Source organism: Rattus norvegicus, chromosome 1 (genome assembly GCF_036323735.1).
Source record: "Rattus norvegicus strain BN/NHsdMcwi chromosome 1, GRCr8, whole genome shotgun sequence".
NCBI lineage: Eukaryota > Metazoa > Chordata > Mammalia > Rodentia > Muridae > Rattus > Rattus norvegicus.
This window is the reverse complement of record NC_086019.1, coordinates 233633518-233649963: the sequence shown is the minus strand read 5'-3', so window position 1 is coordinate 233649963 and position 16446 is coordinate 233633518. Positions and strand designations below refer to the sequence as shown.

Below are 16446 nucleotides of genomic sequence, written 5' to 3'. Positions count from 1 at the left end.
TTTTATGTCCAGGGTGTATCATCATATAAAGTTGTTTTCTCAACTAAACTCTTTCAATGAATGTTTTGTTTTCTGAATGGGGGAATCTTGTACAAAATACATAAATCTTCATTACCTGTCTTATTTAGAACTTTTTTTCATGCATATTTAAGAAAGCAATTAACGCCCAGGTTGTTAAGCACGGGCATGACTATGTAGGATAGGTTTTAGAATACCTTTCCCGAGAGGGCTTAAATTAAGGAATTTGTTTTCCTTGCACTGTCTTATGTATGACTAGTCAAATGACAGAAGATAGAGATTTCTAGCATTTATGTTTTTTTAATTTTTAATTACATTTATTCATTGCACATATGGACATCAGAAGACCACTTGCAGGAGTCGGTTCCCTCCTTCCACCATGTGGGTGCTAGGAATCAAACTCAATCTTCAGACTTGATGGCAAGAGCTCTTACCCACTGAGCAGGTAGAATTAAATATGTTAGAAGCTGTGGGCTTAGCATTCAAAATGGTGAGCTCACTAGTTTCAGATTCTCAAAGTACAAATACTTTTTTGGAGAAGAAAATCTATTAGTTATTGGTAAAATAGCATCACGACGATTACCATAAATTTCACTGTCAAAAGTATTTTCCCTCTTTTCTAAGTTCAAAAGATAAAAACAGCCCATGAGTCCAGCACCAGTACACACTCACTGGTTGCAGTCATTATCACTAACCCCAACCACCTTCATAGCCAGACTACCTAGAAGTACAAAGGCAGGATTTAATGAAAATAAGGTATTGTCAGATGGTCATTTTTTTTTTTTTTGTCTGTGTATTTCCAAGATAAGGCTGATCTGCCTTATTAGCCTTATCCTATTACATTGTAATCTGGTGGACTCATCCTGAATATTGAGAAACAGAAACCCAACCATAGGCTTACATATTCCAACTAACCTCACAGCACTAGAAGGAGCTAAAGAATGCTTGTTCTTGCAGAGGACCCAGGTTCAATTCCCACTACCCACACGGTATCTCACAACCATTTGTAACTCCAGTTCCAGGGGATCTGATATCTCTTCTGACCTCCTCAGGAACCAGGCACATACAGGACAAACATACACACATGCAGGCCAAACATTCATACACATCAAACAAAATAACTCTAAGAAAAAAAAATAACAGTTATACCCTCGCCCCCCCCCCCAAAAAAAAGAAAGAAAAAATACTTCCTTAGTTCTGTTTACCCCGTGTGAAGCTGACCAAGTTACCAAGTCCTATATCAGTTCATCATTTGCAGAGTGGGGATGATGATAACACCTCTCACACAGAGTGGCTGTAAGGCTTCAGGTAAGATTATCTGACTATGTGATCAACTCTTTCGTCTTTATTGATCAAGGACAGGGAGAAAAGTCTAATGTAATCACTGCATGCCACACAACAGAAAGCCCCACGACAAAAGAAAGCACTTCCAGAATTTGGGTACCGTATTAGCTGGCATCTTGGGGAGCTATTTTCTAGGCCAAACTTCAAAAACGTGTCTGCAGTTTTACACAACCCAACACAGATGCTCCTTGGGTCAGCAGACTTGCTGTGTGTACCCTGCCAGCTGTGATCAGGGCTACTTAGGAGCAAATTCTATTTCCTGGCTAAACCCAGATTTATTTACTGTGTGGGTCTGTTTTCTCCTCTCTCTGACTGACTGTATAAATACATTGATTTACAGACCGGAAAATTCAATGTAGCTTCCTGTACTTAGGCTCAGGATGTGAGCCTCATCTGCGCAACTCGGTGCCTGTCCTGCAGGAGGTTTACAGAGAGCACTGGACTCAGGCCACAAACACCACCCCACTGTGCACCAAACGCCTGCGGTTAGCTACCTAAGGCCTTTCCCCTCACCTTCAAACTGAGCACAGGTTGGATTTTTAGCTTGTCTCTCCATTATTTAGGCTTATGGCTAGTGTTCAAAACGCAATCGGCTTCAGCCCTTGTCTGAGGAACCGAAGTAGAATCTGTACTGCCTGTCTCTCCAGAAAGTGGCCCAATCCCATCGCATCCGATATGAAGGAATAGAGCAACAGGCTCACTAAGCACCTGCGTCTTAGCCACACCTGCACAGCATTTCTGAGCACTTAGCTCCAGCTCAACACAGGGTGATTATGCAAATCACCACTCTACTCTGTATTAAAGAGAAATGTAAGTGATTTCTACAGGTTGGAAAAAAAATAAGTGAAGTAAAGAATATTTAAACCGAGCATATCAGAAAGTTTCAGATGCACCCCCCTCACACACACACAAGCATTTAAGATGAGTAGAAAACAAAACACAAAAACCCACTTTCTTTTTCTACCACTATAAGGTTGTTCTCTCACCTTCCCCAAACCACAACTTTTTTCAGTTCTCATTTTTATTCCGCTTTAATCCCTAAAAGGATAAGAGAGAGAATCAAAGCGAAAAGAGAAATGTGTCTTCATTTGGAGCGTTGCCACATGAGCAAGGACGAGACTCTACTTGAGAAGTGGCCAACATGTCGGCTGCTGCCCCGCCCCAGCCTCCTCCAGTACACATGCGCAGTGTGCAGAAGGGCATCCGGCTATGGAACAATGTCACTTCCGGTGAGTTCTAGCTCTGGAGTAGGTCTGGGAAAGGAAGACCAACCCAGTGCTGTAATGTGTTCTCTTTGTTCATTAAGTATACTAGGAAAAGGGACACAAGAATAGAAGAGGCCTAACTACCTTAGGAGAAGTGCGTGTCTTTTTTTTTTTTTTTTTTCTGGAAGATTGGCAGGGTGTTTATGAACAAATACGCTTTTTTTTTTTTAAAGGGAGGGGGATAATTTAATATTGGCTTTAAAAAAATCCTTCCACTATTTAGGTTTATTTTAGATGTCTATAAATAAATGTCGTTTTCCAATAAGGTTGTCTGTCCTTCTATGTCAGATTTCTGCCCACGTTTTACAGGATCAACACTCTCCTGGCAGCAGCAAGGACACGTTGCTCTATTAGAAAGAGATATTTTCTGTCCTCTTTCACCTGTGACCTCCTTGTCCACTTGGCCAGAAAACAATTATCTGCCCAAATATGTCCATTTCTTCCTAAGCATGACAGCTGGGACATCCAAAAGACATGAGCAATGGGGTACTAAAATGAAGTCTTCTGTTGACAGGGATGTGACAAGACAGGAATAGGCAAAGAAGTGGATGATTGAGAAGGGTACCTCCCTTGTGTGGAAATGGCCCAGAAAAATTAAGGCACAGTTAGGTTCAGTTAACATGAAATATCAGTCACATGGATGTACTCAGATAACATAAACTTCACCTTTTAAATTTCACTACTTTGATGGAGAGGTTTCTCAGATGAGGAACTCGTCATCCTTTCTTCATGCTGTGGGATGTTTCCCTGCTCAGTCGAGGTCAGTTAAAAGCTGCTAATGCCTTTGGAGGCCTATGACAGGGCAGGTGAAACTCCAAGACACACTCCATGCACCATGAATTACGCTCAATTGGCAAAAATCCCATACTGTTACCTCTTGGGAACATCACTTTGTTCCCCCTGCTCTGCCTAGGTGCCAGCTATCTGGATGTAACCAGCTGGGCTCTGCACAAAACCCGGTTGTTAAAACCACTCATGCACTAAGATGTGGGAAGCAAAGACCACCAGTTCTGTTAACTGTGTCCAGAGTTAAGCCTGAAAAGAACTTGTGCCAGGAAGCTCTGCTCTCCCCTTTGTGCACAGGAGTGAAGAGCTGAGGCACCTCTACTTTGCAGATCCTTTCCCTGGGTCAAGAAGGAGCCCTTTGGGGGAAATAATCAAGAATATGAGCTTTTGAGTCACAACTGCTAGGGTCTGGATTTGAATGCAGCAGAGGGGGAATGCGCCAAGAACATGGCAGGGTACCGGTGAGCGAGCAGTGTCTAAGCTACATGTAAAAGTTTTCCTTCTTTGTAGCCAAATTCTCTAGAGCTTTAGTTTTAGAGCTTTACGATTTTACTGAGGGTTCAACTTGTCATTTCCCTGCATGAAATTTGGGGTGTCTTTTCCAATGATACTGTTTGGTTTCCTCCATCTATCAAAAGGCTCCCTCATAGCCACGACACAGAAATCTGGGTATGAAATAATTTTTTTCTTTAAAAACTCAACTGCTAAAATAATGATGTTGGTGCATGCCTAGCTTATCCAGAGAGAAGCAGAATGCTACAGGGGCAAGGCTTGCCAGGGCTTCAAAGAAAGAACTGGTCTTAAAAATCACACACGCATGCACGCATGTACCTACGCACGCACACAGAAAAAAGAAAAAAAAAACACATTCTATGTTCTAAATGTCTGTATCTCCCCAGATCCCTATGCTGGAATCTAATTCTCTAAGTAGGTGGTATTAGGAGGTAGAGAAAATTAAGCCATGAGGAAACGCTCTCATGAGGAAGACCAGTGACCATGTAAGAGACCACAGAGTTTCCTCACCCCTTATATTGTGAGAGGATAGAGTACAGGTGCTTTCTACAACCCAGAAAGCAAAGACTCCCCACATAATAAATTTGCCGACATACTAATAATGGTGGAAGTCCCAGCCTCAGAACTATGAGACACAAATTTCTGCTGGTTTTGTTTTGGGCTTCAGTATTATGACAGGGTTTCATACATCCCAGGCTGGGATTCAAACTCATGACATAACTGAAAATGACAGTGATCTTTTGACCCTCCTACATCTACCTCCACAGCTGGCTTAAGACACTCATTAAAAATTATTAACTTTTTGAGTGTATGTGTGAAATATATAAGTAAGTATGTGTTGTGGGGAAGGTGAGGTGAGAAGGAAAATGTGGGTGCCCTGTGTCCTACTCTGTCTCTGCCTCATCCCCTTGAGATCTCTAACCGAGCATGGAGTCCAACCGGCAGCCAGCAAGCACCAACAATCTTGCTGTCTCCCTACCAATCCCTCCACTACAGCACCCAGATTACAGGTGCCCACGACCACGCCTGATTTTTACACATGTTCTAGGGACTTGAATTCAGGTCGTGCTGCTTGCATAGCAAGCATTCTTACCCACAGAGCCATCGCCCCAGCACCTGGACTCATTTTGAATATCAAACCTACAACCTACAAGAGTTCATCTTCCTGGTGTCTCTATTTTTTGAAACTAAATCTATCAGAAAAGAAACACTGACTTGAAAATTAAAGTATTTAAATCAGATATACTAATCAGAATCTTTTCCCCTTACCTGAGTTCCTAAACCTAGGGCAAATATCTCAGATCCATTGTTCTGATGGTTACTAGCTTGTCAGTTTACCCAAAGGAGTGGAAGCCACTCATAGGAGATGGTACTTGTATATGGAGAACATTACAATCTCCACTCTCTAAATCCCTGATCGCTAAAGCATAGCCTCTATTTATCTAGTTCTATTTTAGAACTTAATTGAATGAATGAATGAATGAATGAATGATTAGGGAAAGGGGTCATGTGTGCCACAACCTGCATGTACAGCAAGTCAGGAGACAGCTCTCTGTAGCCGTTTCTCTCCTTCTACCTTTATGTAGGTTCTAGGGATAGAACTCAGGGTCCATCAAGGCTTCTGGAATAAGCACCATCAACCAGAACTACCTTGAGAAACACACTAGAAACGCAAGCTTCAAAGAGGAACACTTTAAAGTCCCTACCAAAATGAAAGAACCATGCCGCCAGAAGGCCAGGCAAAGGACAGCATCGACCCCATCTCTTATGTACTCATAGCTTCTGATTCTTATCCCAAGGAGTCTAAGAAACGGGGCATGTGGACCTGTTACCCTGCTATGAATAAATGCTACCAATGTCTCTGTCATACGAAGCCTTTTATGACAATGATAATGACGATGTAGACAGTGATAATGACGATGTAATGATAGTTAGGCTTCCATATCTGTAAGTCCCAACTCTGTGAATTCAACTAGCCACAGATAAAAACTACTCAGGGGCAAAAAAAAAAAAAAAGAAAATGCATCCATACTGAGTGGGCATAGACTTCTTTTTCTTGTTATTATTCTTTAAACAATACAGTGTATCTACCATTCCGAGAGCATTCACGTCATAGCCTGTATTTCTCTTAGATAATCTACAGATGAGAAAGTACACAGAGAGGAGATACATAGTTTAAATGCAAATGCCTCCCCACATTTCATATAAGGGACTTGAACATAACAGATCTCTGTATCCGCTGGGGTCCTAGAAGCAATCTGCTTCCGACACCAAGGGATGACTGTAATTTGAAGAATAATCACACCTGGGAGATCTACTTTATATTCTCAGGCCAGAAACGACGCTGTGTCCTCTGAGAAATTGGGAAGCAACTTCCTTCTGAATGGTGAGAATGAGATCCGTGACCCCACCTCCTTGTGGCTCTGTCAGAAAACTCCAGTCCTCTTTGAAGCTCAGTCATGGTAACTGCATGGGGTCTATTGTGGGCTTTACATCCCTGACCTGGAGATTCTGGCTGCTTTGTAAGATTTCCCACATTTCCGGCTTTCTCATTTGATAATTTCTTTTTTTTTTTTTTACAACAGGTCTCAACAGATGCATAAATGTTATTCCAACAAAAAGGATAAGAAATAAATAAATCAACAAATATCGAAAGCCTCGGTTGGGGGCCAATTTGAGCAGGGAGTTCTATAGCCGGATGCAGAAGACACAGGGTTTCTAACCTGAAGTACACGGATAGGCTTTCAAGCAACCTTGTACCTCTTAAAAGAGAATACAGGATCTTAGGAGAACGTGCTTAGTGTTTACGTGCTTTCTCCCAAGGTTCCCAGCCTGCAGGAGGGTATCCAATTAAGAAACACTGCTCTAGGACTCTATAGCAGAAACCAAGAATGTTAGCTGATCTCAATGGCTTCTACCAACCTACTGCTTCTGTGTGTAAGAGGCTGCTTATCCAAGCTGGACCGGAATGATATTCATTTAGTTGCGTATTAACCTACCAGATGGTCTATTGTAGCTAACAAGAGCTGGCGGCTGCTGCTGCTGCTGTTGCTGCTGCTGTGGCTGTGCCTGTGTCTGCTGCTGAGGCTGCTGGGGCTGCTGGGGCTGCTGTTGTTGCTGCTGCTGTTGTTGTTGCTGCTGCTGCTGCTGTTGCTGTTGCATACCAGGCAAGGTCCTTTTTCCCTGGACTGCAAGCTGCAGAGTTTCAGGGAGGGGCTGGCCCCTGGCCAACATTTTGTAAGCTAAAATCTGAGCTCGAAGCTGATGCAGCTGTACGGGACTGAAAGGCGAGGGACCTCTGTTAGGCTGGTTCATGGCCTGCAGATCTCCTGGGATGAGTGTCCCTGGCTGGCTCGGCGGCATCTGGGGTGGGGTTGGGCCTCCTCCAGATATAGGGCTGGAGACATGCTCTGGGGCTCCCAAAGGAGATGGATGTGGTGACATATAACCTAAAATAAAAACATAATATCACAGGCTATAGCAGATGACTGAGGGAGGGAAGGGAGGGAAGGAGGGAGAAAGGGAGGGAAGGGAAAGGGAGAGGGAGGGGGAGAGGAAGAAGGAAGGGGAGAGGGAAGAGAAGGGGGAGGGGAGGAGGAGAGGGAGAGAGGGAGAGGGAGAGGGAGGGGGAGAGGGAGGTAGTCTTAGGTACTCTAATAATTTCCTGGTATAACAACACTACATGAGAGAATAGAAACTTAAGGTATTAATAAGTTAACAATCACATATAATTTAGAAGTTTAATCCATAATATAGTTTTCCTACAACTTAAAACTATCTATGTAGGTACATTAGAAAGGACAGGTAAAGATAACTTTAAGACAGTTTACTTAACACCCGCAAGATTAGCACTTCAAAAAAGAGCTATTTCGTTTCCTCATAATAGGTCTTTGACATCCTGTATTCCACACTCACAGAACATCTGGATTTCGCTAGCCCCGTTTCAAACGATCAATAGCCACTTGTACCCTGGAAGGCAAACCGTGAGTGGTTGTTGGACCACCTGCACGAACGATGATGGCGGGCAGTATTCTCCATTAGAAGTGGCTCCAAGCCGTTCAACAAAACATGAAGAGGTCTAACGTGGCTCTGTACAGAACAGGCAGTGTCTTAGGAAGAAATCAAGTGTTATTTGGCTGATTATCATGCAAGCTGTGACTAGCTGGCAATTACCGAGGGGCTAGCGCTGCAGTCACTGTGGAATGGTTGAACACCGCATCTCAACTGAGTTTGCCCAGAAACAGGCTAAACCAAGGGCTGGGCACAGGTAATTTATATGGGAGGTGCTGGGACATTGAGAGGCGTACGGAGAGGTGATATATGGGAGGGAAGATAGCCAATAAAAAAAAGCATTATCAAGCCAGCTGTTGCAGCAGGCCTCGAAGATTAATCCACTGCAGAAGCTTTGGTATACAAGATAAATAAACGAGCTAGGCTTACTCCAGGGAGGGGCTTAAGAAGCTGGGGAATTTCAACTCCTACAGTATTGGTCACTGGTGAAGTCACTAGTCTCAGTGGGGGTCATAGGACACTATTCCACTCACTGTAAGGTAGGAATCACCAGTCAGTGAACTAAGATAATGCCAGCCAACCAGGCACATGTAGGAACACGAATGGCGGAAGGACCAAAGCACATCAGGAAGAGCATAGACCGCCAATATCAATCCTCTGTACAGCCCTTTGAAGAAAAATACCATTGCTTCAGATTCTAAGGTAAGGCTGTAGAGGCTCAGAGTGAGTCACCCAACGTCACACAAGTACATTTTTGTAGCACAGCTTGTTTTGTTTGTTTGGCTGATTTGTTTTATTGAGATACAATTTCTCTGTGTTGCCCTGGCTATTCTGAAACTCACTCCATGGACCAGGTTGGCCTTAAAATCAGAGATCTGTCTGTCTCTGCCTCCTAAGTACTGGGTTAAAGATGTGCATCACCACCACTGGGCCTGTGGCTCAGGTTTTAAAATTGAGTCTGTCTGGACCTAATGCACACACTCAATTTTTGTTGTGCTGAAATACGTCAGGTATTTAAATTTTCAAAAATATTCAGGTCTAACAGGATAACACACACACACACACACACACACACACACACACACACAAACGCAAATGGAAGGCACCGACTTGGGCTTTAACATACAAAATTGAGGGAACAGAGAGTATTTCTCTGAAGGAAGAAAAGACAAAACACAGGAATTTCAAGGGCATCACTTCAGAAGGTTGGGCATGCTAAGTAACACCCACAACAACATACAACTGGGTGTTGTCAGAGGAAGGTCCAAGATGGAGAAAGGAACCAAGTGGCTACTGCCATCCAACAGCTGCCTTAAGTTCACACACTTTTAATAAAGGGGAAGGAGTCCCAAGGCAGAACAGGACAAACACAGATGAAAAGTCCTGATCCTTTGATGAGCATGTGCATTTGATGGTGACTGTAAAGGTCACCACAGGCCAGGCTGTTAGATGCGAGCTGTGTGTTTGAACCCATGTCACATCTATATAAAAGAGTTCCAGGGCCACAAAGATCCAGACATGTGTGGCCATCTGGACCACCTCCATCTGAAGCCAGGAGAAAATAATTGATAGTTACTCTTATCTGTGGTTTGGCTATTTCGAGAGGGGAAACAACTTAGCACAATGCCCTGAAAAGAACTGGTGGTCTTCTATTGACTATTAAAAGAATCGATACATGGGGAGCTCCTAGTCAAGAGGGGAACTGCTAGGTCTCAATACCCACATCCCTTCTTCATGCCAGGGCATGCGACATCAGGGTTGGGCTCTAGTTAGTTGCCTATGTAAGCGAGTCAAGGAAATCTCCTTGAAGTCAGCCTGTTAGACTGCTAACATAAACATTCCAACAGGTTACTATCTGGAACAATAAGTAGGGTATCAATAAGATTCTTAACTTCTGCCACTGATATTTTCCTGTTCATGAAGCTGATGTTCACCCTTTAAGTGTAAGCTGATCAAAATGGCTGTTCACTAAACACCTTTCTTCCCACCTCTGAAACTAGTATAAGAGGGCAAACATACATGTTCATAGTAGGAAGATGTGACACAAGGAGCCGAGATGAGCCAGTAGTCTACTGCTGCCCACCCAGTCTTTTCCGTTTTCTAAGCTGTCAAGTCTAAGGTCATCCATACACAAGTCACAGAATTCCTGATACAGGGTCTAAAATATTGGACAAACCCATATAAACTCAACTGTATTGTGTAGCTTATTGAATCCACTTTTTAAAAAAGACTTATTTATTTTAAGTGAGTGCACTGTCACGTCTTCAGACACACCAGAAGGGGGCACCAGATTCCACTACGGATGGTCATGAGTCACCGTGTAGTTGCTGGGAATTGAACTCAGAACCTCTGGAAGAGCAGTCAAGTGCTCTTAACGGCTAAGTCATCTCTCCAGCCATTTGAACCTATCTTTTAAGTCACGAGTAAAGCTTTGCTATGAGGCTGAGCTAAGAGCAAGGATACAGCACAAAGATGTGACGACTGAGTTGAACAGATGAAGTCAAAACACTGAAGGCAAAACAAAAGAACCTGCCACGGAGAGCTGCAAAAATATTCCAAAGACCGAGATGCTGGATGCAGGTTTGGGCCTCAGCTTTGCACACCTGGGAAGCAAGTGGCAGATCTTTGAAGACGTGGTATCTACTGGAAAGAGTTAAGTAATTACAGATGTGCTACTGAAGGGGATATTAGGACCAATTCCTTCTTGCCTATCTGTGTTTGCTTCTGAGGTGCTAATGGGTAAGTAGACCTCCTCTACCCTGCTGCTCTTTCTATAATGTACCTTGCCATCTCAGACCTAAGATCACAGAGCCAAGGTAGACAGAAACATCTCTTATCGAGCCAATATAAATGTTCCCTCCTTCCAACTGGACTATCTGGGATATTTTGCAACAATAAAGGAAAACAAACCCACATACCTGGCCACTGAGAAATCAACACAGGGAAGCACTGGTAATGTAACAAGAAGGAAACTGGCAGAACAAAATTCATATGGCAGGATCAATCAATAGACTAAGAAATTCTGCCTCAGATTTGATAGAAAGAAGCCGGGGGTGGGAAGAAATTGTTTCCCAGAATTTACAGAAGATGTTAATAGAATCATTCTGTCACCGTGACATCAAAAATGTGACAGTGGCTTAGCTACAATGAAAGGGATTTCTTTTTTCGACATGAGTAGCATCCCATAAAACTTGAGGGAAAACAGAATCTAAATGATGCATCAGCATAACATATTTTGGTAATTATCCTTCGTTGAGAAAACAGAGAGAAGAAATTGCCTCTGAGTAAATATCCATTTTGTGTGAAGATAACACTCCAGATATCACTCTTCTCCAGGTCTTCTTTGATTTACTCATCCAGAAGTGCCACAAAAATAGCGGTTTTCCTTCACTGGCCTTCAAGAGTCATTATCTCCCTGGTTTCACCTTGCCTTGGAGGGAAGTAATAAGTTCTCTGCAATTAATAACCTCAAATTTTTGAGTACTAATTTTATGTACACTTTCTACACTCAACAACATAGGCATGCATATAGATATATATACACACTATATGTATGTGTGTTTATATATGTATATATATATGTTTACATATATATGTGTGTGTATATATATAAACATTCTTAATCCACTGTGTTAAAAATAAACAATGTTATCATTAGGGCTATGAGGTACACAAGTATTTACTGAGGGAAATGGTTTTGCCTTCCAAGCAACACCCTAAAGTACCCTAAACTGTGTTCTGAATTAAAGCTGGCAGCCGTCTGATCAATACTGAGCCTCCCTATACCTGTGCATTTAGAAAGAAGTTTCCACAATGGGATTTTCAAGGTACACACTATTACCAAGCTAAAATTCTTTTCAAATCATTATACAAAATAGAAATGCATTACAGCACCACTGTTGTATTCTTAAAACATTCACTCCCCAGTCTACAGAATCCGCTGACTGAAGCTCCTCCCATTTGCGTGTAATTAACACTGAGGTAACTTCTATAAAAACAGAACTTTTTAAAAGCATGGGTTGTTGTGTATACAATTTGTTTCTGTGTCTAATGGGATACAGTGTGCAGAGTGTATAGAGCATTCTGCCAAGCAGGGTGATCCAGAGGTAAACAAAATCTTACGGGGAGAAGGGGAATCAAGCTATCAGAGAATTCTGAGGAGAAACAAATGTGAACCTGTTCTCAATTATAAAATTCAGGTGTCTTTATTAGTTCCTTCAGGGCATTCACACAGTGCCAGTCACTTCTAGATGTCTGGCAGTGCCAGGAGCAGAAAAAGTTGAAGCATCTGGCTTTAGGAGTTACTGCATGCAATTCTCCCATACCTTCCAGGTACTGAAGCGGAGGTCTCATTATCGCTATGAGTACACACGGCCCCTCAGAATTTAAATGACAAACCTAGAGGTGCTGCTACAATTCATTCTAGTCAAACTTCTCCTTCCTATCCTGCAAAAGGCCTCAATCCTCCAATGCTCCTCTACAAGGTCAAGATTTCACCAGTCATCTGGGATAATTATGCTTGCCCGCCACCAAGACCCTGGGATGTTCGAGATCACATGACAGTGGAAGGGCACCCTAATGTCAGCCTCTGCAATCTGTTTATTTATAGTTCAGAAAGAAGACAGCTATGAGCATGTTTCTTCAAGTCTTCCAGTCTTTTCTATGGTGGATGCCATCATAAATGGAGGAAAACCTGAAACACACCTGATTACAGGAAAGTATGTTCGACATATAAACCACAGGTATCCTGGAAGAAGACCCACATAACAGTGTCAATTGGCACTAGATTGATGCAAAAATGGCCAAGGGGTGATTCTTCATTCAGGCTACGGGCATTTTTAATGACTCCGAAAGAGCTTACTATTCCTTCAGTAACATAGGAAGGACACATGACATAGATGACACAGAGGAGAAAAGAAATTCACACATGGATTAGCTATGGTCAGGGATTGAATTGTCTTGCTACCCACAAAGAAACACATATTCCTCTTTATCTGTGAACGCTACCTCATTTGGAAACAGGGCCATGTAGACGTCACCAAGTTAAGATGAAGCCATACAAGATTAGGGTCCATCTTGATCAAGTATCAAAGAGAAAGAGATACAGAGACAGCCAATGAAAATGCCTTGTGGTGACAAAGGGGCATGGGGAGGCACTAGAGTATATAAGTCTAGGAAATGCCAAGTTTTACTGGCGACCAGCAGAGGTGGGGAGGAGTCTCTTCTGAAGCCTTAAGTGACAGTGGTCTCTCCTGATACCTTGTTCATGAACTTTTAACCACTAGATCTACAAAAGGATAAATTTGTTTTGGCCCACTAGGTTCCCAATTTTTTGCTATGGCAAGCCTAGGAGACCTATAGTCACTGACTAGCAATGGCAAGAGGTTTTGCTGCAAGAAAATGTCACCTCCTTTGACCCAGGGTGTTAAGTGTCAACTCAGGTGATGCAGGTGTTTGGTTCATCTTACTTTTACAGCTGTGCTATTGGTGGTGGCGTGATCTGGATTCCTTTTTACCTTTATCAAATACTGGTTACACATACTCAGAGAAATACGGAAATTCCCCCTTATGAGTTGGGAGTGACGACATTTACCTTACAAGATGAAAATAAGGATTCTCAATAAATGACACAAAGAAGCTCTTAGATGCATCAAGTTGATAAAACTATTAGGATTTAGGAAATAAAATCCCCCAGATGAATAATAATAATTCTTGGGTGAAAGGGGTGGTAGGTTTCTATAGAGAAAGCAAGCTAACTGGGTTTAATCATCTTTAGACACACAGGTTAAGGCGGTTACTAAATTACTACCAGGAAAAACTGAAAACTCTTTGGTATGATATGAAGACAAAATCCAATGTACAGAGGACACAAACCTTGGCTGTGCTGATCCATTGGGCTCTGTGGAGGGCCCATTCCTGGGTGTGGTGGGCGCATACTGGTACCCTTCATGGATCCACAGTGGACATCTTCTACAATCCCCTTGTCATGTATCCCATCCATGGGCTGAAACACGTAAAGCGCATGCATTAGATACCTCTTTAAGGTACATTGTTTCTAACAAGACTGTTAGAAGCCACCCCCAAAGTCTTTAAAGATATGACACAACCATTCACTGTCCATTCTGCAGTCCTATATTTTTGTACTTCATAAATAAATAAAAACAATATTATATCAACAGGATCAGCAAAACCATCTCTAAGTCAGAAGATAAGTTTTTTTAAAAGGGTTGAATTTCATTCTTTGGCCAATGTCATCAACTCCCAATTAAGGAAAAAGTACTATTCACCGGGTAGAAAAGGTTACTCTCTCATACCTCTGTAAATAGCTCTGAAACCTGTTACATACTGAACTTATTCTGGAGTCCAAGTGAAGGCTATGTGAAATGGTGGTGGTGACCTATTTTTCCTCGCTGGAGGGATGAACTAAGGAAAGTTACAAAGTTGAACCAGAAGGTTCCATGGCAGTTGGAAAGAGAAGAACATAAGGAACAGAGAAGCGAAGGGGGTGAGTTTCTGAAAAGGAGGGAGCAAACAGCAGAGAGAGATGCTGCTGCCAAGGGAGGGAACCCAGAAGAGGCTAAAGGCACAGGCCAGAAATGAATACCAAGCACAAGGATGAGATGCTGGACCCGGGTCCCGGAGCATGACAGACATACAATAAATAGCTATTGAACTGATGTTAATCCAATCCAGAATCGGGCCATGGAGCATGTGTTTGGAAAGGGAAAAGTCTATTCTTCCCCCAAAGTGTAATAGCAATTTTCAAAACAGCCTGAAAGGAACATTTCCAAGAGTTTATAAAAACCAAATGACTTCAAGCAAGAAAAGTATGAGTGTTTGCAGTTTTGGAGAAAAGAAAGTTAATTTCTGCAGAGTCAAAAGCACGCGCTTGAAAAGAGGGAAATTTTACCATAAAGAGGATGTTCAGAAGAAAAATGGGAAGAATCTGGTATAAAGGGTGTCACTGAGTCTGTTACGTAGTAATAATAGAGAGGAAATCAGCGCCATGCAGCAGATGGATTTAGGCCGCTTGTTTACTTATTTTCAGTGATGTTGAAAAGCCGAGGCTCAGAGGGAGGTGGAGGAGGAAGACAAGGAACACAGAGGCCTGAAAAAGGAGGAAGAAAGTGGAGGCATCTGGCCAGCAGGTGTGAGCTCCAGGGGTTCACCCAGGTCCTCAGGCAGAGAGCTATTGGAGGGGCTGCAAGGGAGGGAAAGAAAGCAGGGCGCAAAAATCTTCAAGGCTGAGAAAGAAAAACTGCAAAGCTCACAGGTAAGACAAACACAGAACACAAAAGAATTACCCAAACTCAAAACAGAAAGAGTGTAGAGGATGTGGGAGAGGTAAAGGTCATAGGAAAGAAGAGATGGGTCAGAAGAAATGCCAATCAATAAACCCGTCCAACAGAAAAGCAGGACACGGCCAACCCTCACCCACATACTTAATGTTTAAATGCTTCAATCACAAAGGTTGACTAAACCTATCCTCGGCTTTTTTCCTCAGGTCATCTGGAGGTTTGGTAACACACAGAATCTACAAGGGCAGGACAGATCTAGACTACACCTCCAAGTTAACATGAGATGATATAACATGAGGCTTGACTTGATATTCAGTGACATCAGGATGTCAAGTTGTCACCACATAATATGCCATGGAAAGTAAGAACTTTAGTTCTGTAGATATTTGATGAGATAGGCAGACACAGTGGCACAGAGAAGGAAAGAAGATGGCAGGGAGTTCAAGGCCCTCCTGGGTTACATAGTGATGTCCAGGCCAGCATGAGTTACATGAGACTATCTCAAACAAACAAGCAGAAGGGGAGGAGGATACAAAGTTGGGGACAACTGCAGATACATTATTGAATAAAAAGGGGATGCTTTGGAATAATAAATAGAAAAGGTATGGTTCTGTGAAGAGAAAACCCCTGCCCCTGTCTGTGCATGCCTGTGTTGGTGCTGTCCTTAGAGAATATGGGAAAAATGGCACGTGGAATGCTTGTACAACTGTTTCCTTGGGTAACTGTCTCATTTGTCTTGGTCCCGTTCCACTTTTCACAATAAGCACACACTACATTCCCGATTATAAACCTTCACTTTGGCTTCCTCATGCCTACCTTGAAAATGACAGAGTCCTAGTAAATGAGGAAAGACCCACCCCTTTCTAAGGGTGATGCTTTTCTTTTAATCAAGTGTCTTCTATCACTTGTCTACTGTGACGGCTAACTTAATACTTTGCCTTGACTAAGACACAGGCATCCAAATTACTTGGGTAAGCATTATATCAGGGTTTGTCTCCTGGGGATTTTCCAGATGGGATTAGCATTTGAAAGTAAGCTGAAGAAAGCAGAGGGCCCTGGCCTAAGCAAGCAGCAGGCATCGCCCACAAGGTCAGAACCTGGGGACAACAGAAGGTCAAGGTCAGAAGGAAGCCTATCTTCTGACCTAGGCTGGGAGTTTGTTTCCTGACTTTGACTAGGGCTTCCAGGGTTGACTTTCCTGACTCCCAGGC

General features: G+C 42.7%; 1 protein-coding gene across 15 annotated transcripts in view; it reads right to left on the bottom strand.

Moving 5' to 3' along the window:
- Smarca2 (SWI/SNF related, matrix associated, actin dependent regulator of chromatin, subfamily a, member 2) overlaps positions 1 to 16446 on the bottom strand; it is a 167632-nt gene that overhangs the window by 134945 nt on the left and 16241 nt on the right. For 14 of the 15 annotated variants that reach the window (XR_010055135.1, XM_063268536.1, XM_063268547.1 and 11 more), the window contains 2 exon segments: positions 13812 to 13941; positions 6926 to 7375 (listed from right to left, as the gene is read on the bottom strand). Coding sequence is in view for 14 of the 15 variants with exons in the window: in XM_063268536.1 (XP_063124606.1) it covers positions 6926 to 7375; positions 13812 to 13941 (580 nt within the window). In the remaining variant the exon portion in view is untranslated. 15 annotated transcript variants of the gene reach the window in all.